Source organism: Nanorana parkeri, unplaced genomic scaffold (genome assembly GCF_000935625.1).
Source record: "Nanorana parkeri isolate BGI_ZX_2015 unplaced genomic scaffold, ASM93562v1 scaffold795, whole genome shotgun sequence".
In the NCBI taxonomy this organism is placed as follows: domain Eukaryota; kingdom Metazoa; phylum Chordata; class Amphibia; order Anura; family Dicroglossidae; genus Nanorana; species Nanorana parkeri.
Window position 1 is genome coordinate 312,061 of NW_017307063.1, and position 21,914 is coordinate 333,974.

Here is a 21,914-nt window from a genome sequence, read left to right on the forward strand (position 1 = left end):
AGCTAGGAGGATGAATATAGTTTGTGTTTGGGTAGTGCTGACAAACCCCTTGGAAAGTAAACCTTTTGTCAAGGTACTTTTGTTGATGAATATTAGTGAGAAGGAGTAAATTGAAGAAATAATCGTTTTCTGAGCTAATGGAAAGCTCTCCTTTTGGAGCAAAATCTCACACCTAGTTGACTGCAATACTTCAATATCACCTAAAATATTAGACTGATACTTACATGAATGCTTCCGTCTGGCTAGGATTGGCATTTGTTTATACCAGCATGAAAATCTTGGTGCCCAAAGTCCCTTGTTTCCACACTGCACTCATATGCTTTTAGAGGGTTCCAATTACAATGTGTTGGGTCATCTTAAGTACTCCTGTGGCCTAAAAGGATGTGTGTAGGCCACCTATGCCAAGTACACTCAGTAAAGTGATGATCAGTGTAATTATACTTTATCTTCAAAGAAGTCATAGGGGTCTATTCACTAAGCTGCCGTGGGCAGCCGAGTGAAAGACCGATCTGAAGTGAAGTGAGCCCAACACTGTTCGGCTATTCACTTCAGGCTGGTACGGCTGATTTCAGCCGTACATCGGCTGAAATCAGCCATCTGGCTGCAAACTCATTTGTTTCATTTAAGAAAGGGAGAAGCCGTAGGGATATTTTGATGGCTGCAGGAAAGATAAACAAGATGCTCTGGTTAAGCAATCTAACATTGAAAGTACATACATTTGAGGCCATTGTGAGTCTGCAGATTAGGGGTAATATTTATAATATTCCTGATTATGTGTAGAGCATAATATGTGGTGTTCTGTTTATTTTGCCCATGCCTTTGGGTCCCTACAGACATGAGAGTGTGGTCATCCATGAAGAACAATCCAACAGCCCTCTGGCACCTCTAATGTCAAACCACTCCATTAATAGGGTGATTCAGCTCAGGGGCTCCTTTTATCAAAGGGGGGGAACAATACCAAAGTGGACAGGTTTTCTATCCTACCAAATTCATTATTTCCCTGATTATGGTAAGTGGACAAGGTTGGGGATCCCATAAACATTGTTGTTTAGCTGTAGACAGATTGAGTGACTCGTATCCTGTGTATGGTTAGCTTTAGATATTTTATAGGAAAACATTTAAAAGGCATACAATACAGCTGTGAATTGAAGACAAGATCTAGAAACGTCTTCCCCCTATCCCCTCATAAGTAGATGTAATGCTCAGACCACGGATGTAATGCACCCCTGTTCTTCCTTTCAGCATTATAGCCATGGGGCCATGTCTGTGCACTTCAACAGAGGCACATATCTCTGGGCTGTAAACATTGCCCAGTGCAATAGGGGGATGATCAGCAGAGAGTGGGTCCATGCTAAATCCACAATTTGAGGGGAATAGCGGGAAGCCATTGGCAGATTTTATATTATATTTATATCTTTATTTCAAACTATAAAGTCCACAAGAGCAACACCCACTTACACCTACTGGGCCTTGGTCATAGCTAAGGCCCAGTAGGGCTGGAACATGTAAGTGGGTCTTGCTCTTATGGAGGTATCTCCATTCCTAAGTTTAAACTGTGGAACTGTTTTGATTCTGTCTCACTTAAAATGCATGATTGACAGAAAACAGCCATCTGCTTTGGAGAATGTTGTATACTGTATTAAGTGGAGTAGTACTAAAGTAACGCTATAACTGCTGTCAGTGCGGAATCATATGACTCTTTAGATGTTTAAAGTTAAACAGAAGCCAATGCTTTTTTTCAGTTTTGCATACAATAAGAGAGAATTATAACCCTTGTCAGATTTGTTTTCCCATTGTGGAGATTTCCCTTAACCTTCTGTCTGATAGCCACAACAGGAAGTGAGAGGAAATTCCTCTAAAGAGAGAAAAATCCCTGGTGGGCAGCAGGTTCACCGGAACTAGTTTTTCTATTGGAAGATTTCCCATGTATTCCTGTTCTGGTGACAACCCATAATTTGGGACTTTCTTTCACTCTCACTTTCATTGATAATGGTCACCAGGACAAATAGAGATGTCTGGGACACAGACAGCAATAAAAAACTGACAGGTCTTCTAATCCCTCTCTACTCTAGGTAAAATGAAAGAAAATTTTGGCTTCAATTGCACTTTAAATATGTGTATGTGGTTGGAAAGATGAGATTAAAGCATATGGATGTGACAAAGAATTAATCAGACTGTGTAGAAGAGTGTGTGCATTAATGGAGTTGCAAAGTCCCAGCATACACTATCCTGTTATAACATCAGCATTGTATTACGAATATATACTATTGTAGATTTTGATAATGCAATCAAAGCTTACTGTGATATCTGCCCATCACTTTTAACACCTTCCCGGATTCCAGTGTCCTTTCCCTGCTGCTTGATGTGATGCCAGCTCAATTTCTCAAGACTACATATCCCATCATACAATGCTTCTAGCAAGAAATGGTAATTTTATAATTCATATAGTTCAATTCACAGCAGAATAGAACATGAAAATTGCAATGCAATGTGATTGAAAAAAAAAGGAAGAATAAATACAAGTTTATCAAGTTGATCAAAATCAAAATTCAGTAAATGTATTTCAATTCTTTTATAAGCTTCACATATGCATGTCAGCTGCAAACACAATTGCCTGTATATACTACCCATTGAGATAATGAATGTCCTTCCCACAGGTGGGCTTGCGATGTTTGTAAAGTGTATGGCCACCTTAAAGCTGTGTTTTACTGCTCCTTTTCACAATGCAAACCTATTGCTAACCACATGAACCAAATGAAGCAATTTTCAGGCAATCAACCATTTAACTAGCTTTCAGTTGGGAAAAATACAGCTGAACAGGTCACAACAATACTACTAGAAACACTTTGAAATCAAGAAATCATTCAGAGTGACACTAAACTCAGGAGTTAAATCTTAAAAATGCATTGAAGTACCTTAACTATTAACAAAAATGTCTCTTATTTATGTATCACTTGGCTGTAGATCCTCAAATTATCTCTGAATTCATGCTGACACTGTCCTTCCTTCTGGAGGGTGGCTACTTTTGTTCTCCATGGCCCCTGTGTGTGTTGTAAAGTAGCCACTGCTCCAAGCTTGCTCCCATAATGAACTATAATGTCATGTTTAGTTTACTAATTTGCATTGAGTTTGTAGTCCATCACAGGAGCGAGCTTGGAGTGGTGGCTACTTCACAACAAACACAGGGACCATGGGGAACAAAAGTAGCCACCCTCCATTTCTTATTTTTGGTTACAGAGCAATTAGAACCTATGTTGTGGAGATGAGAACAGTGGGGAGGGATTCAGTAGTTTATCAAAAGACAACTGGGCATGGCTGATGCCATTCAGTCCACATAAATGCTGTGTGTTATCAGCCCATAAGCAGAAATTAGGGCCCTGTGTTGTGGAGATGAGGACAATGGGAGGGATTTAAAGGTTTAGCTAAAGACAACCGGGCATGGCTGACACCATTCAGTGCAGAAAAATGCTGTATGTGTCAGACGTCCCAGGGAACAGGTAGTGAGATGTGGAACCCACTGGCAGTAAGCAGCTGACAGTCCGGAAACGCGGTACAAGTTTAGGGATAATCCAAGAGGGGTAGTCAATGTCCAATCCGGGTAGAGGCAGGCAGCGAAGGTTCTAAGGCGGAAGACAGTCCAAGGGTCAGCAATCGGGAAGGATACGAAGGGGCAACAGGCAATAGGAGGATCAGCAGGGAGGCTAGGTATTCACCATAAGGTGGAATAACTCAGCAATAAGCCAGAGCTCAGGCCAGGTTTTTATAGCCAGGGGGAGGTAGGTCACCGAGGCAACAAGGAGGCTTCCCTCCCCGGGAACCAATGGCAGGCAAGGAAGATGTTAGGTGTGTACTGGGAACCTCCCCCAGCAAGGCTCACACCCGATAGTCCGATGACGCAGGAACGCTATGCGCGCGCAGCCTGCATACTATGTATGCGCACCCGCACCCCGGGCACCAGGTGTTCTACCGAGCTGAAGTGGAACCCGTGCCCTGCGCCGTGCCCATGGTCCCCGAGCACAGGTAACACCCCCTGCTTCCTGACAGTATGTTATCAGCTCACAAGAAATCAGGGCCCTGTGTTGTGGAGATGAGGATAGTGGGAGGGATTTAATAGTTTAGCTAAAGACAACTGGGCATGGCTGACACCATTCAGTCCAGAAAAATTCTGTATGTTATCAGCCCACAACAAGAAGTTAGGAGCTGAGTGCATTTTCTGGCAAATCAACAGGAATTGTTTTGCACTTGTGGTTTTAAAGGATACAAAATGGGGAAATATGCATGTAGTGCAGAGATGTGCTGCATATGTCTTTTTTTGCACAACATACTCTTAATTAAAGTAGAACTCTGGGCAGATTTTTTCTTAACCCTTGCATTGAGGCTACTCCATGCTGCAAGGGTTAAGTGCAAAAAAGTGTAAAAAAGTTAAACTCACACGATCCTCTGATGCAGCTTGTTCTAAGTCCAGTCCTTTCTGCCTCTCACCCCCTCTGCTGCAGTGGTCTAAGGTCCCTGAGTCATCACGCTCTATACAGTGTATAGAAATGGTATGCTTCAAAGGAGGAGACAGGCTGGAGGGAGCACTTTGACATGTGGCCAGCTCTAAGGTTTGGGTGAGTATAACTTTTTTTATTTTTTAACCTAGATTAAAATTAGCACTTAACCCTTGCAGTGTGGGGTTAGCCCCACTACAAGTGTTAAGAACATTTTTACCTGTAATTGTTCTTTAAGTGTCATAATATAACAGTTTCCTTTAAAGAGATCTTCAAATATCTTGGAGTTCGTGGATTTGCCTTTGAATCTTAAAACAAAAATACCATAAAATAAAAAAACAACCTTTAGATGATTGTTTTATTTTTAACTCAGCATCATCTTACCTAGCAAAGTTATATGAAAAAGCAGGGTGAGAGGATTTCCCTAACCCTAATATGGCTAATTAATTGAACACAGGCTCGCTGATCTGTAAAATATGATTATTTACTGTGATACAAAATGTAAGCCTTTGATAAATCTTCCATTAAAAAGTAAAAAGAAAACCCCCAAAACTGCTCATCTTAAGACTCCTTTAATGTTACTAAGAATACCAATCATATACATAATTACAAGAATCACCAGGCTTGATAGCAGCATCACTGATGGTCCAGGACTGTGCAGCGGGGCTGGGAGCTTGTTTATTGCATCTGCTTGAATGCTTTTGATTCAAGCGAAGCAGCTGAAGACTGGAGTCTCCCTGATGTTTCCGAGCGAGAATTTCTCATGCACACATCCCCGTCTCCTGTGTCTGCTGTTCTGCCAGGGCAATATGTTCATGCAGAAATTACATAGTCACCAAGCCTGTATGCAGCATGTGAATTCACAGGCCAATAAAATCCATCTGCTTGAACTTGCTTTTTTCGACATTATCATTTGTAAATTGTCTCCGCAGCTCTACGTGGAAATTTATAGTCATAGGCGTGTAGTGCTTTATGTAAATCGCTGATCAACTCCTTTAATCATATGAGTGATTAATCTCCTGGTTACTTAAGCTCGCCGTAGACAATGACATTGAACCGGTAGATTAATTCACTTGTAGACTTTGCCAGAGAGGTTTCAATGAGTTAACACATTCTTTTTAAGCCACTTGGAGGTTCTAAATGCCAATGAATACCTCAATAAGACTTTCTTTAAAGGCTTTTCCCAGATTTACCAGGTGATTAACTGTGTGTCACAGTGGAGGAAGAATGTTTGTGTAGGGCCACTGATAGAGACCTGCAGTGAGTGCCTTGTGAATAGAGCTTATTTGTGTGCAGGGAGCTGTCAGTGGTGCTGCTGAGAATCTGAATGCCGCACAAGTAACAGTGCTTGCTGGCTTGACAATGCCACTTCAATGCTTCTATTCAACAAGTCCAACCACATTTACTCCGGCGACTCTTTATAGGGAGGAATCACATTTCAAATGCAGCAGCTCCATCAATATCCCTCTTACAGCTTCATATGCATGGCAGCCCTGTCACTGTCACCAGCATGATGTGATTTAGGTCATTCTATTCAAAGGGGTAAACTCAATTTATTAATCTCTAACCAGTAATCAATGGTCAGTGTTTGTAGATACAACTGGATTACTAGGTATTTCCGCATTAATAGCCTGCAAAATGTATTCAATTGTAAAAAAAAAAACCTTTACTAACATATTTTATAGGATTATATAGTTTTATTTTGTAATACAAGGAGCTAAATGATATGCAGAGTTCAGGCAGAGCAATGATGCTTTAACCCATAGCAACTGGTTAGCTGGTATCTTGAATTGTTTTATGTGTTCTGGATTAAGAAAGGTTACATCTGATTGGTTTGCATGATGTTCTTTTCACTGCTTATAAGCGTTGCTGAGTGAAATACTAACAAATGCCATTACTAGCTCCCACTAAGATTATATAAAATTTCTAATAATAATAAGATATTATAATGCCTCTTGCACATTGGAGATCTTTGTGATCTTTAAATTGGAGAATTATTATTATTATTTTCCAATTTAAAGAGGAAAAGGATCTCCAAAGAGGCAATATAATAACATATTATTAATTATTATTATTATAGTAGTAGTAGTAACAACAACACTGTGAGGATTTTAATGATGTGTGTAACCTCTCAGGATGTTAAGCTCGCCTATTCCTTCCCCCATTCAGTATTATTATAGGTATTGATCTAGTGGCAACAATTTATGCCACTCTTTACAATCTTGCAACCTAAGGTCCCTATCTCACATGCATTCATACAGGGCCAATTTAGACAGGAGCCAATTAACCTTTCAGCATGGCTTTGGAGTGTGGGAGCAAACCAGGCTACCTGGAGGAAACCCACGTGAGCACAGGGAAAACATGCAAACTCCATGCAGATAGTGTCCTGACCAGGATGTGAACCAGGAACCCGCAGAGCTGCAAGGCAGAAGTGCTAAGCACAACGCCATTGTGCTGCCACGTACAGTTTTTGTTAAAGTATGTCTAAAGCCAAAACTTTTTATGTTTTGGATAGAGAAGGAAATTTTTTATTTCTTTTTTGCTATCTGCATTCCCTTGGGGAGATATTCCTAATTGTCCTTTGTGAAGACAAAGCAGGAAGTGAGAGAAGATCTCTCCAAAGGAAGAAACATTCCTACTTAGGGTTCATTAACACCAGAGTGTTGTGCTAATTGCTATCGCACAACGCACCTAGTGTGTGGTACAATGCACTAGGTGCCTTGCCATTCATTTTAATGGCACCCCAACCTCCCAGCATCTCTGTGTTGTGGTGAAAAAAGTAGCCCATGCTCTATTGATTTGTGGTACTGTTCATTGCACTGCAATGTACAGCCACTGGGGAGTGTGTTAGGGTGCCATTGAAATGAATGGCAACACACCTAGTGCACGGTAATCAACACTAGGTGCATAGTGTGATAGTGTGCGCTAAATGTACAATAACATGCGATTAGCACAACACTCCTGTGTGAATGGGTCCTCAGACTGTTCCCACTGCGACAGGTGTCCCCAGTGGAAGATTTAACCCTTACTCTTGTTCTAGTGACAACACGTTAGTTTAGATTTTTCTACATTTTTAATCCCAGTAACAATGACCATCAGGACAAGTAGGAGGATTAAACTCCCCAAAAAAAAAATCGCCTTTAGATATACTTTATAATTAATGTAATTCCTAACAAGGGCCTTCTCTTTCTGCTCCCTGTTAAATACCCCATCGGAAGCATTTTATTATATCTGATAAGTACAACAAAATAACTGTTGATCTTGCTGGAAATTCTGACTACTTCCTCTGTTAATGCAAAAAGCTCTCCTAATTCTTATCTTGGACTACAGAGTGATAAGCCTTTATGTTGTGGAGATCTGAGAATGTTTCTATACATGTATTTATTAGCTGTCATTAGTTTGCCTCAGCAAACTAATGACAGTGTTAGAATTTGTTTATTTTCCCATGCAGTATCAACCATTGAGTTTTGAGTGGCTGTCATTGAATAAAGCCTTGCTTATGTGTCGCTTTCATTTCTTCCTGGCCGCAGCATGCAACCCTCCAAAGTTAAGATCCTGTGAAAGGGCTGGTGATGGTCAACAGGAAGGGGTTAAAGGGATAAAATGTGAAATGTGTATGTATTGCAGATCTGTACTGCATGTTTATTTTTGGTATTTTGGCTTGACATGCACTTGGAAGAGGACATCAGCGACTATCAGTAGGACCATGAGCTCCTGTAAACCCCTGCCTTGTGCTTGTATCACAGGGGTAGGATGCTGTGCTCCACATATCTACACTGATTGCTCTAATGTAAAGCTGTTCAGCGGTACATAAATAAGAATGCTAATCCCAGCTGCTCTCTTCCCAGGCACATAGAAAGTCGCATTAGGCTTTAGCAGACGGAAAAGTGGCATGAAGCATGAATCCAATGCCCCCTCGAATTTGTGAAAGTTAATTGCTGACAAGAAGAGAGGTTAAAGGAATAGCCCATTCATTGTGTGGGGCTGTGACCAGGCCAGAGTGGGAGGTAAGAAGCCAGGTGCTGCCCAGTGGCATCTTTCAGCTCTACATATTATTCCTTTTGAAAAGTGTGGCCTCTTTGAAGCTCCTTTCCATCTGTGAATATGGCACAAATCTAGCTTGTACCACATATGTTTGTAAGAACCCACCTTTTCCATAGCCAAAAATAAAGATTATTAAAAAAACTTCTGCCTAATTTGTATGTTTACAGATTGGCAAACCTGGACAATCTGATTGGGATTCAACATGTTATAGTCAGTCAGTGAAGGGAAAGTTACCAAAGGGAACTGCAGTGAGCCTGTTTAGTACAAACGTCAATTCATGTGCAAGAAAAGTAATGTTTTCATTTCCTGCACATGAGTGGATATTGTTGCCTGCAGTTCACTTCATTTTACTTTAGTAAGTGGGTAAACAGCAATGAGCTTCAGGGCTTGTTCACACCATTGCAGTGCATTAATCGCGACGTTCTGTGCATTTAACGCACGCTACCACGCATGGACCTACCATGCCTTAACAGTGTGGAAGTTGCTTTGCATTCCAAATGCAAATAGTGCATGCACTACTTTTTTTAACCGCAATACAATGCATGGCATTGCAGTAGCGTGTGTTGCGGTAAATTGCATTGCGGGTGGGGGTGCGTTTGGGTTGCCATTCACATAAATAGCAATGCAACGCACCTCATGCACCTCTCGCACTGTTAATGCACAGTAGGTGCATTGCACCGTACTGTGCATTAATCGCACGGAAATGTGCAATTAAAGCACGGCCCTGCTTTGAATGGGCCTTTAAAGAGGAACTCCAGGAATCTAAAAAATAACTCTTTCAGTGGGGCTACCCCTGTATTGCAAGGGTTAACTACTTGTTTTGGGGATACCCCCGCACTGCGAGGGTTTATGACTCATTTTGGTCTAGGGGGCTCAAATAAAAAAATATACTTACTAGATCCTTCGTCCTGCCTCGCTGATAGACCAGTCCCCGCAGCTTCTTCTTCCCTGGGCTCCGGCAGTCTAAGCCCCACTGACGTCATCATATCTAATGCATTCCATTAACTTGCCTTAGATATGAGGACGTTGGGATATACCAAAGCCGGAGCGGAGGGGAAAAGAGGTGAGCACTCACCACCGCAGGACCGAGGATCAGGTGAATATCTGTATTTGGGCCCCTAGACCAAAACGAACAGTTAACCCTTGCAGTGTGGGGGTAGCCCCACTACAAGGGTTAATTTTTTTTTAAATAATTGGAGTTCCTCTGAAAAGGAAACCTATCAGGATAGAAACATGAGGGTTGTTTTGCTGATTCGCTGTTGAAAGTGCAAACTCTTGGGTTATGATTGTTATCCTTCTTTTATCCCTTGAATCACTGACCTGGAACAAGTAAGTGAATATCAGTTATCCAGATACTTTACAAGCTGCAGGCTCGTTCTGGGTCAACAACTCACTAGCAACCCCTGCAAAAATAAATCACCAGTGACAGTAACCATATTTTCTTTAAAACACTTTGTGAATTGGGTTGGTGTGGGTGACAGTGGTCACCAGAACAAACAGAGAAGATGAATCTCCCCAGAGGGACACAGACAGCAATAAAAACCCTGCAGGGGTTCTAAACTCTCACCTCTCTATCCAACCCCAAAAAAAGAAAGGTTTTCACCTTGGATACATTTTCAGGTTTGGTTTTAAGTGTATCTTACCATAAAAATTAAAATGTAACACTGCAGCTTACCAGTCCTTTGAGGCGGTGGCTGCAATAGTTTTCAGTACAACAGTTTTGGATTATATCCACAGTCCTTCACCATGCATCAAAGTATTACATTGTAGCTCTACATTATATACCCTTTATAGACCAGAAATTCAAAGCAGCTGATGATAGGATTTCCGAATTTGCTAATTACAACATAGTGATAAATTGTGTGCTTTTGATTCTGTTGCTGGTGTTTTCATGATTTTTTAATTTTGCTAATTAGTAGTTCAGAAGGTGTTTCTTAGCTTTGTATTTCTGGTCTTTAAAGATTATATCATGGAGAGATACAGGGGGTTTAGGAGACAGGGGACTTGCAGGAGAAAAAGTGTTTTTCATTGGTGAGGTTTATGATACAAACCCAGCAGCTGGGGTCTAGTTGAGGGTACTAGCACTTTCAATAGTGGGTTGTGGGGAACAGGTTTTCAGAAAAAAGAGCTGCTTTCCAACAGAGATTGTTTGAGAAAATTCAGCTTATCCACCTGACCCCCTCTAAGAATGGATGGCTGGAGATGGCATCAATTTTTAAAGACCTATAGGTGCCAATAAGTTCCATGGAATAGAATTATTATATGGTGTGCAAAAGTGCAACTAGTTTTATGACTAATTTAGACATCATAATGAACACTATATCACATGTAATGTCCGAAAGGGTCTCCATACCAAAAGACATATACAGTATTTGACCAAGTCTGAATTTAACTTGGCTCGGCCCACCTAGAAACCCTGTAGGCTAGTGTACACAGGTTTGCATTTAACATCAGTTTAAAGTAGTTACAATGGATGCTGCTTTTTGATGTTCAAACATGTTAGTTTCCTACAGAATCAGCTGGTCCCCTGAGCACTTGCCCTGACATCCTGTTTTAGGATGGTTCCTTTCCCTTGCAGGGTCCTATGAAGCCACCTCTGTGTGTGCTAGTAAGCTATGTATCCCTCCACAAACACACAGGCACAGCAAGACAAGTCATTACCTTCCTCCTTCTTCCTACCTCCTGCAAGCTAGTAGATGGGCAGCTGCAAAAGAGGCTACTCTGTCCTTTGTAACCTGGTACCTAAAGCAGGGCTGAGAGAGATGGACCCATCTGTTCGAAAACATGATGACTGTAAGTGCTTGGACAAAAATGTAAAGAAATAATTTGCTGGGCAATGTAAACTTATTCTGAATTTATTGTCGAAAAAAGTTGAAGAATGTAATATTACTTTAAGGTCAATCTGAAATCAGTTTAAATTCAATCTGACATAGTGTGAGATGCACTCACATTCACGGAGGAACAAAAGCCAATCATCATCATACACGGGCAAAAGCAACAATAACAATAACGGAACAATGAAATATTTTATAAAAATAATTTTCAAAATTCAACACTGCATTCCAAAATTTGCAAAAATGCTTCAGAAATCAAAGTCAGAAGGAACAGACAATTGTACACCCTATATCTGTAATACACACTAAATATGTACTGCAGAATATATTCTTTGAATTATACGTGGAAATGTATTTAGTAACACCTGCAGCTACCACTGGTTTATTTTATTTTATTTGGCAGTTTCAAGACTTCAGCATACTTTGGTAGCCCTACATTAGGAACAGGGGTTATGTAGTGAACAGCTCCTGGAAGTAGCTATGGTTCCTTTTCATCTTTCTTCCCAGTAATCTCTAATAGGGAGCTGCCAGAAGCCTTTGCTCTATGAGGGCAGTCCCACAGAGAGACATTAGTCTGCTCATTTCCCGTCCCCCTTTTCTTCAATGTGCTCTGTTCAGACCTTTATAAATTGTCCCTGTAGAAGAGTGTCCAAGCGGGTGGAAGGCTGGGCACAAAGCGACCTGAGAATTTCTGTCACTCTCTGCATATGCTTCTAAGTGCTTTAATCCCAATTAGGGGCGGCTGACACACGGTCCTATTCATCCCAATCAGGCCTTGAATACATTTGCCTAGAAATGAACTTCACCAATAGAGTCTCCCTTAAATGTGCCCAGCAGCAAGGAAAATCGAATTGAGTGAGTGGCTTATTCTATGTGGGTATGGGGAGAAAAGGTATGAATTTATAAGGTACACCGAAACATATCAATTCAGGGACCAGCGCTGCTACTTTTCTTTGTAGCATGTCAAGCGAGAGAAGCCAGCAGAAAAGGGCTCACAATGGATGTCACAACTAGCCGGTTTTAAATCCATCTCATTGAAACCATGTTTTATGGCAACAGGCATTTCTTCCCCAACTGTATCCATGTGTGATCACTAATGTGATTTGCACTTAATATTAAACATATCCAAATTGGTATCATGTCATCTGCTGGGATTCCCATAGAATCTTAATTACTATTCAATGGCTGGCTTCATATCCCACCCGCTTCTTGTGTGCACTGCACAGTTGGTTAGGATATGCTTGCAATAGAAAGACCCTAACCCCCCCCATGGCCCTTTGGTCCCCTTGCACTAGCAAGCCATGGCTAGCAGGTTTTCCATTCACATAGGAGCAGAATGCTGGCTGGGAAGGGGGAGAAATCAATGAGAAGCATAACATTAGCCTGAATAACAACAAAGATAATAATAATAATAATAATTAAAGCAACATTCCCTAAAAAGATGAAATAAACAAAATTTAGTTAGAAAATAAAAATTGGTTGCTTATTACAACTAGAACCTGACTAGAGGCTATAGATGGAGACTTCACCTCCTTTCTCAGTAGCTCTGTAGACCCTCCTAAGGGTTCATGGCTCTAATGGTTGTCTCCATTTAGTGCAGAGTGTATTGGTTGTTGTGGACAAGGTAATGCTGCTTGCATTAAAGTTCCCGGTGAAACACTGCTGTGAGCTTCTGTGCTTCTGTAAGTGACTGTTGTTCCCTAACATCCATGCCTCATTATGTGCAACCTGTTAAATACAACAAAGCGCACTGTGCCAGACTGTTACTTAAGGGCATGGACAGTTCAGAGCTTGGTGCAAACAGAACTCGGCTTATAAAATATCTTCCATCAAAGATAACTTTGTGCAGAAGTTTATTTCTGTTAAGCAGGCTTCCAGAAACTCAGTCTGAGTCTATAAAACCGTGGTGGAATGTTTTGATTGAGCCTAAACATTGTGTTGGAATAAAGCTGAAACCATGTAATTAATGTGTCTTTTTAATAAGGGACAATACGTTCGTTCAAGCTATTTAATTTCATTTAATTTTCCATCCCATTTGCTCCAAACACTGCTTTTACGTTTAACACCCAGCCTTTCATGCTGTATCTTGCTCCACTGGGCACATTAGATTGGTTTCACCCTTGCTTTTTAAGGGAAGGAAAAATGAAAGAAAATGTGTTCCTATTCCCTTTTGAGGACAATTTATTTCACTTGGGGAACTTCAACTTTGAGCCACAGGACAGAATAAAAATTGGGTAGCTGGTGTGAATGCTTCCAGAGCAGGCCTTTTCTTTTCTTAGTGGATGGGAACCAGCCACAATTGGCTATATTAATAAATAACTTTCCTCACAGCCAGTCTTTACATGGCCCTATTGATAAAATTGTTCGCGTGTCGTTCACGCCTTTTGACTCATTAAGGACTGGATGGAGACTTTCCAAATGAAGCAGTAGGGCACCTTTCCCTACTAAAGCCTTTTACCTCTCATCGTGTAATTTAAACAGTGTCATCTTAGAATCACCAGGCCAGAGGTTAGGGGGACATGTTCACTACTTAAATTTATTGCCCCTCGACTTCTTGTTTGTCCTTTTCTCCCCTGTTCTTTCTACCATTCAGAGCAATGATCAAAGGGGTCATCTTCACTCTCTTAAGACCGTAGAAGTCTGTAATATAAAGATGCCTGAGAATGCAAGATGGTAGCTACCAGAGTAGGCCATTTTATTGGGGGTCTTTTAATTCCATAACAAAGCCCCTCTACTAGTGCGCATCTCAAGCACATACAGTGGCTGATTTATCTAAGCAGTCACTGGGTTTGATTTACTAAAGGCGTAAAGACTGTTAACTTAGCAAAGTTAAAGTTGTTGCTAATTTAGGTGGACCTGTTCTCTCTCTGAATACCCAAATACTGTATGTATGAGGTATTTTTTCTGGCACGATTGTGTATACAGTGTGAAAACTTGTTTGCTTTATTTATTAACATTCATTTTGCAAAGTGAACATACACACTGAATAGCCTCTGTTCATGTCATAAGTTAACCCTATTATCACCCTGTTTTTACTTCCATTAACCAATCAGGTACTGAGGAAATACATTAACAATTTCATTCAAACCTAGATGTATGAAGTGAACACAAGCAGGGGTGATATTTACTCCTTAAGTAAATTACCTCCCAAATTTGTGAACACTTGTGTTTAAGCCCTGTCCTTTCCAAGTGTAAATTGCGAGCACTTGTTCCCGAGCCCTGCCCTTTCCAAGGATGGTTTGCTAACACTTGTGCTCTAACCTGGTCCGTTCCAAGCATAATTTGCAAACCTTAATGCCCAAGCTCTGTCTTTTCCAAGCATAATTTGTAAATACTTGTGTCCTAGCCATGCCTTTTCTTAAACATAATTTGCAAGAGCTTATACTCCAATTCCAGGATCAGATTTACAAGCTAGGCATGCTAGGCATGTGCCTATTGGTGCCACCATTGAAAAAGTGTGCCAACAAAACTTTGCATATTGTAGCCATTAGTGGTTCAGTGTAAAAATGCTTACATGTCCTTATAGATGCTACAGCTTCCCATAAGCATATATTTATATATCTAAACACAAGGAGGACTATAACACACAATCATTGATGCGGTTGGGATAAGGGTACTACAAACCTTACAGAATAAGAGGGTACAGCCACTAATCTTTCTAGATGTTTGGCGATACTGGCACAAAAAAACACTAGACACAAGGGAGTATGTGGTATAGCAGTCAAACTCTAGTGAGACTGAAAGATTTTCTTACCAGGCAGAGTGGGCATGGTGGGAAACATCCAAACTAATCTTCAGTGTTAACAAGATGCCAACATGACCTTTAGCTGCAGCAAGTGGCACCTGGATAAAAATTGGGTCATCTTACTTTGCATAATGGTTTAAAGTATATAATAGCCTTTCTAAGGCACAGTATGTTAAATTGGACTGTATTCTGATACTAATGCCACCATTTCATATTTTATTAGAAGTTAGTATGTAGTTGTGCCCTGTTGCAGGTGATGTGTAGGGCTGAGCTAATGTGCCCAGGTTTGAATTGCAAATTAAGCAACAAACTGTCATGCTTGCTGTAGGTACAAGGAGTGGATCACAACTGTGGAGGTTAGTAGTAGGGTGGTGCGTAGAGACGGCTATTCAGGCTTGAGTCTAAGGCGTCACTCCCAATCTTAGCGGGGAGTTTGGGACTCTAGCATCACAGCCGTCAGATAACACAAAAGGGTTAAGGCAGAGCTATTGCATCATAGCCTGGTTAATTTAACCAGCACTCCAAGCTGGTTAATTTAAACTTAAATTAAGAAAATAGCTTTTTGGTAGTTTTGGCTGTAACACCTGATCACCTTTTATCCAGTGGACTATAGAAAGGTTTACTCTTTAAAGAATAAAAAAACTATAGCCCTTAACTTCATACAAATCGGCCAGTGGCAAAACAGTTCTGTAGTGTAGTTTGTGAGCTTCTTTTTTCGCAGTACCACACTGCATTATCTTACGAATTAAACAAAATGTCAAAACAGAGTATACAAAAAAAGAAAAGAAAACCACAAGCCAGCATTTCCCTAGCCCCCTCCCACCCCCATATTCCTAATTATTCTCAAAAATATTTAAAAGGCGAATTGAGTTTCATAGAAATTGGCTAGCATCAGGACAGTATGCAAGCATTTGAATAGGCAGCAATTAGAAAAAGACACAGCAGGTTTTATGCTACAATAAAGATGAGAATGTATTATCAGAGAGACAATAGCCACAAATATTATTCAGTGGCTGGACAGTATACAAGCAGCTTAATTAGGTCACAATATAAGAAGAACAGATTTGATCTTGAAATAGAAACTAGAGTGTATTATTTGAGAGACAATAGCCACAAATATTGTACAGTGGCTAGACAGTACAGCTCCAGATGGCAGCAGACAAAAGCAAAAATAAGCTAATCACCCCCAGGTTCGGTGGCCTGAACTCTACTTTGTCCAAGTTCTTTGTGCATGGAGAGCATTGCTGATGTGTGCTCTTACTCTGCTTCCACCTCCTTTTCCCCCTTCTCCACCACCGTCTCCTCCTCTACCTCATTGAGTTCTGTTTGTGGCAGGTTGCAGAAGAATCCGCCCATTTGCAGTCTGTTCAACACTAAACATACCACATGCTGCTCAAGGTGAGATCAGGCTCCACAGTGTATATTTACATCTCAAATGCTGCCTTGGCTCGTTTCCACTGAAGCACTCAATTGTACTAGCAACAGGAACACCTCAAACTGAGATGCAAAATAATATCCTTTCTTTTTCAAAACAGCCAGCGGGAACAGATTCCTATCATAAAATGCATCGGAAAAGAACTTGTTTCTGCTGGCTGTTTTAATAAAGAAAGAATATATATATTTTTTTATTGTGCGGTGTTACTATTACTGGTAGAATTGATCACTTGTAGTTTGTTGTATCTGATGAGTTGTTAGGCATAACTGACATAACATGCTGGGTAAGTAAAGAAAATAGCAGCAGTGGTCATAGTATAGTGGTAAGAGAGACTAATGCGCCCCTGAATCACATGTAACAAAGACCTGCTGCAGAAAGTCTATCACAAAGGTTTTGATGTTATCATTTAAGAAAACATATACTGCAACTCCTCCTGTAGTAACGTAAAGTTCCTAGCATGTGTGGCCCCGCGCTAATCTATTCCCAGCCCCCTTACAATTTTTTTCACTTTTCTTATTTGAATATTCAAAAAGTTTTATTAGACTTTTTGTAAAAAAAAAAAAAAAATGTTTTCATTGTAAGGCTGTCCCTACCATGGTCAAGCAAACACAGGTGGGAATGGCAATGCAAACTGGGTCAAAATAATGGCAACTGTGAATGGTGTCCCAGTTGGATTTTGTGGGACCACCACTTTTGGTGAGAGACACATTTTAATCCCCTTTGGTCCTTGTTAGACTTTTCCTGCAAGTATTTATCCAGGGATAGAGGGGAATGACAGGCAGCAGTAAACATTAAGCATACCATCCTATGTCCATCCTTTCCAAGAGTGAAGCCTTGAAATCCAAAGCAGCTCCTGCCAACACCCATCCCATCATCTTCAGTGAAAAACCTTCTCATGCCAGGTGTTTGCTGGAGCGAAAGACGAAAATGGCTCTAAATCCAACTCATGTCCAGTGCCTGAATGCATGCTTGGAACTTTAACTGCTTTCATACCAACATAAATAGCCCCATTCTCTAGTTCATGTCCTACGTTAAACATTTTTCCACCCACCATCACTTTTAATGTGCCTATGCAGGAAATTTAACTCTGGGGTGTGCAGGGTTTTCAGTAGAGCAGCCCATCCATTGTAATGGAAGGTCCACTTTAAAAAAGGCTGTTGAAAAAATGATTGCAGCCAGCAACCATTAGGAAATATGCCCTGTGAAAAAACACATGCAGCCTGCTATCACTGTAGTGCATGTGGACAGGGGCAGGCTGTAAAGAAGCTGCAGGACAGCAGGAGCATTGAGAAGTAACAAACGATAAAGAAAAAAAGGTAAAAATGCCTTGCCTATTGAAATTCTCCAATATACACATGTTGCTACCTAGGTGATATTCAGTGAGGGTTTACATCTATGTTAACAGACCTGCAACTGCTTACAAGCCCTACACTAATATCTTCCTATATATTTTATAAGTAACATTCTCTATACTTTCCATATATACACCTATAGCACATTGTCAATATGGCTGCTTGGAACCCACCTTCTTATAGTGAGAGAGCTGGTTTATCCAAACGCCAGCTGACCTAAGTTCAAAGACCAGGCACTGCATTATGGGTATTATGGTGAATTTCCCCATTATTTCCTCAAGTCTCTATAAGCACAAACAGGTCTCACCAAACCCATGATAGCAGTGAACCGAAACTGTGTTATACATACTATAACATATGCAATGATTGCACTTGCTATTTCTAAATTGCTACTTGTTTTCTCTTCTATAAAAGTACACTCCTTAAAGTGTATGTCTGGCCAAAATAAATAACAGTATATTCAGTGTATCTCTGCAATACAGGCACATTTTCCCTGTTTACTTCCTTTATCATCTCTGAAAGTGCAGAAAAATAGCTGTTGGTTTGCCAGAAACCCAGTGTGCTCTTAACTTCCTGTTTGAGCTGACAACAATGAAATCCTAAGCAGTGCCAGCCCTGCAAAGAATAGAATACAGAATGTTAGACTACAGAATACCTCTCTTTTTCCTCATCTCTCTAAGATAAGGGGGAGATGTCCCTCTTCTCCCTAACATAAGAGGGAGGTGTTTGAGGTGCTCTGTGCTCCAGAAGAGAGAACACATGCAGGGCTGATAAAATAAATGGGCTGAGATTTCAGTGCAACAGAGATGTCAGCTCAAACAGAAATTTAGGGGTTCACTGGATTTCTGGCATTATGAACAGCTATTTTTTTAATACTATGGTTGTTTTTAAAAAGAAAAAACAAAGGGAAACATACATGTATTATATTGTATATTAATTTATAATTCCGCACAGCACACTTCATCCCATCCACACAGGTGCTGATTACTGATATGCTATACTGCTAGGGAATTAACATTGTAATATTTTCCGCTTATCATTTGATGATCATAAGAAAGTTTCTAGACAAACTAAAAGCAATATTGTAACACTAAATTTCTGCAGATGTTCATCCCATGCAATCGGCACAATGACAGCAATATACTGGCTAAGGTTGACATCTACCGTATATCCATTCCACATTTAACACAATTATACTTGTAGATATGCTTTTGCAAATGTTACAGATTGCAAACCCCCCTGCAACAAATGTCAGGTATCATCCTGGTGCATGAACAAGCGCACGAGATAGATGCAGAGCATGTGAAGAAATTGTAACCATTTTGTTAAAATCATTCATTGCAGTTCTATGTATTCGTCTGATGCTTTAAAATAAAATGCTTTAAAATATCTATTCTTTGAAAAATAGACATCTGGTGTGTGTGTTGTCCATTTTACTGTCACTGATTTGGTGGCATCACCTCCTTCTCCAGCACCTGTGTACTGCTCACTATGGCATATAATTGTATTATATATGAATATTATATGACTGAATTGTATTATACACTGAGCATATGTTTCCAAAAAGGTGCAAATGCCCTACATTAGTATAAATCATGAAAGTATTACCACTTACAATGTTCTTCTAAAGATCTTTACACATGTTTATATAACCATAGGTCATCCTCAATAGATCCTCATTATTTTGAAAGGATACAAGTAATCGTTGTCATTTTAGTTACTGATAGCTTAATAAAAACACCTGTCCCCATCAGAAATCTTGTGACAGGGGACATACTATGGCGATTGTTATGTGAACAAAGTTATTCTCCCAGCCAGCCAACCAAATGAAGTGCTCATTCTTTAAAAGTAAAGTTGTATGACCTCAAACATTCCTGGTCCCTTTGTTAACCAGTCCTTTTGCGCTACAGCCAAGGGGAAGAGAATCCAACATCTTTGAAGTCTATTAAACGTGAAAAGGATCAGCCAAGTAGACTTAAAACAGTCCCTTATTTTTGCGGGACTGGTTGGTCGGCGAACAATAAGGGCGAGTCAAATTTATGGCGAAATTATACAGTGGATTTGTCACTTAAAATATCGTAACTGTCTTGGGGACAATACCCCATGCTGAGGATTAATGGTCCCTCCAGACCTTTGATTCAGCGGAGCCTTTTCTTTGCCCTTGACAAATTGGATTTTTAGGAATGGGAAGGTCGCCTGGACCATTGTTTGGTTCCCATTCATGGGAGCTGATTATGCAGAAGGGTTAGGGAAAGTCTCCATGTGACCCTCTTTGGATGAAACGCCGCAGCTGCTGGAAGAGCTCAACTCTCTCACCAAACTCTGCGCCCTAGAGCATCATCGTGCCAAGGGGGTAGCCCTCCCATAGAAAAAGCCAGCGTGCACAGAGCACAGCGTCACTCTGCGGGCGGAGATACGCCTGAGTGCTGTCCTTCCTTTTCCTCTCTCCTCTGTCACTCCAACCCTGAGTGCTACTTGGGGTCCCTGACTGCTCATACCTACAGGCAGCAATGCACACGAACCGGGCTCCTGCCACCAGCGTCAGCGCGGACACCAACGTCCCAGCCGGACTGCGCCTGGGTCCAGTGGTGGGCATCTTCAAACTGGGGAAGTACCTGACAGACCGCAGAGAACCTGGACCCAAAAAAAAGGTATTTCCATCCTGGAAGACATACACTGGTCCTTCTGAAATTTCACTGGCATTTCTTGGATCGTGCCAGGGACCAAACCTAGGATTTCCCACTGTCAACCACTTTTAAATATGGATATCCTTTCAAAGTCAGGATCTCAGGATGGACTGAAAACGCGAATTACTGAAACCTTTTATAAATATTAGAAATAAATATTTAACTGGATTAGAAAAATTGGAGAAAATATCATCTAATCAGATGAGCAAATTCGTTATTAAAAAACTTTTTATTTTCTGTAACTATTGGTTGAAATGGGGATATTCTCTATTTAATGAACACTAATAACATCATTGGCATGAAATAATTAATTGTTAATGACGATTGTAACTGATCAATATGACTGATGCATAATCCCAACGAAGTCTTTAATAATGTATTATAAAAGGTATACATTAATCTAAATTAAATGAAGTCAACTAATACCTCAACTATAAAAATATATATTTTTAAATTATCACCAAAGATGAAGAATACACGAGGGCTTATTAAAATAGTAAATGATTGCCATCGTCTACAAAGAGTTCAAATCCATGGCTTTTGTCACACGTTCCGCTTTGATTTTTTAATGTCTTTTAATTGTTTTTAAACGCTCCGCCAGACCCCCGCAAATGTATTTCTCGTCATTTGGCTCCATTGGGTTCTCACATTAGTTTGCATTGTTCTTATGACTTTTATTGCATGCCTATTCATTGCCCTTGATATGGTATTTTACTATATAGTCCCTTTGGGCGTGAGGGACTGACTTCAATCAAGTTTTTGTTTCCTAGAGATCTTAGGTCAGAAATAAAAGAATATAGAAACAGAGGTATGAGTGGGTTAAAAGCTTTGGCAAATATTTACATGAGCTTATTCATTCGTTTATATGGGATGTCAGCTTGTAATAATTTTGGAATGTATTGCGATGGACCATTTTATTGAGTTAATAAGACTTCCTCTCTGACCTGCAGGTGCGGTTCGTGAGAGGAGAATTGGTGGATGAAGCAGGGGGTCCAGCCTCGGAGTGGATAGGGTTAATTCGTGCGGCCAGAAATAGCCAAGAACAAAACTTGGAAGCCATCTCTGATGTACCGGGAGGACAGGTAGCCCTTCTACCATTTTCTTTCTAACAATTATCTATCTATCTATCTATCTATCTATCTATCTATCTATCTATCTATCTATCTATCTATCATCTATCTATATCCGTCATTCTATCTATCTATCTATCTATCTATCTATCTATCTATCTATCTATCTATCTATCTATCATCTATCTATCTCTTTTTACCTTAGCTATCTATCTATCTATCTATCTATCTATCTATCTATCTATCTATCTATCTAT

The 21,914-nt window shown here is 40.3% G+C and overlaps 1 protein-coding gene across 1 annotated transcript in view; it reads left to right on the forward strand.

The window, feature by feature from the left end:
* The first annotated feature begins 20,389 nt into the window (after window positions 1–20,389).
* The window catches only part of PRDM13 (PR/SET domain 13), a 6,033-nt gene continuing 4,508 nt past the window's right edge, over window positions 20,390–21,914 (forward strand). Inside the window, exons 1-2 of the mRNA XM_018564924.1 lie at window positions 20,390–20,551; window positions 21,538–21,669. Coding sequence (XP_018420426.1) covers window positions 20,411–20,551; window positions 21,538–21,669 — 273 coding nt within the window. The 5' untranslated portion in view covers window positions 20,390–20,410. The remainder of the gene's footprint in view (window positions 20,552–21,537; window positions 21,670–21,914) is intronic.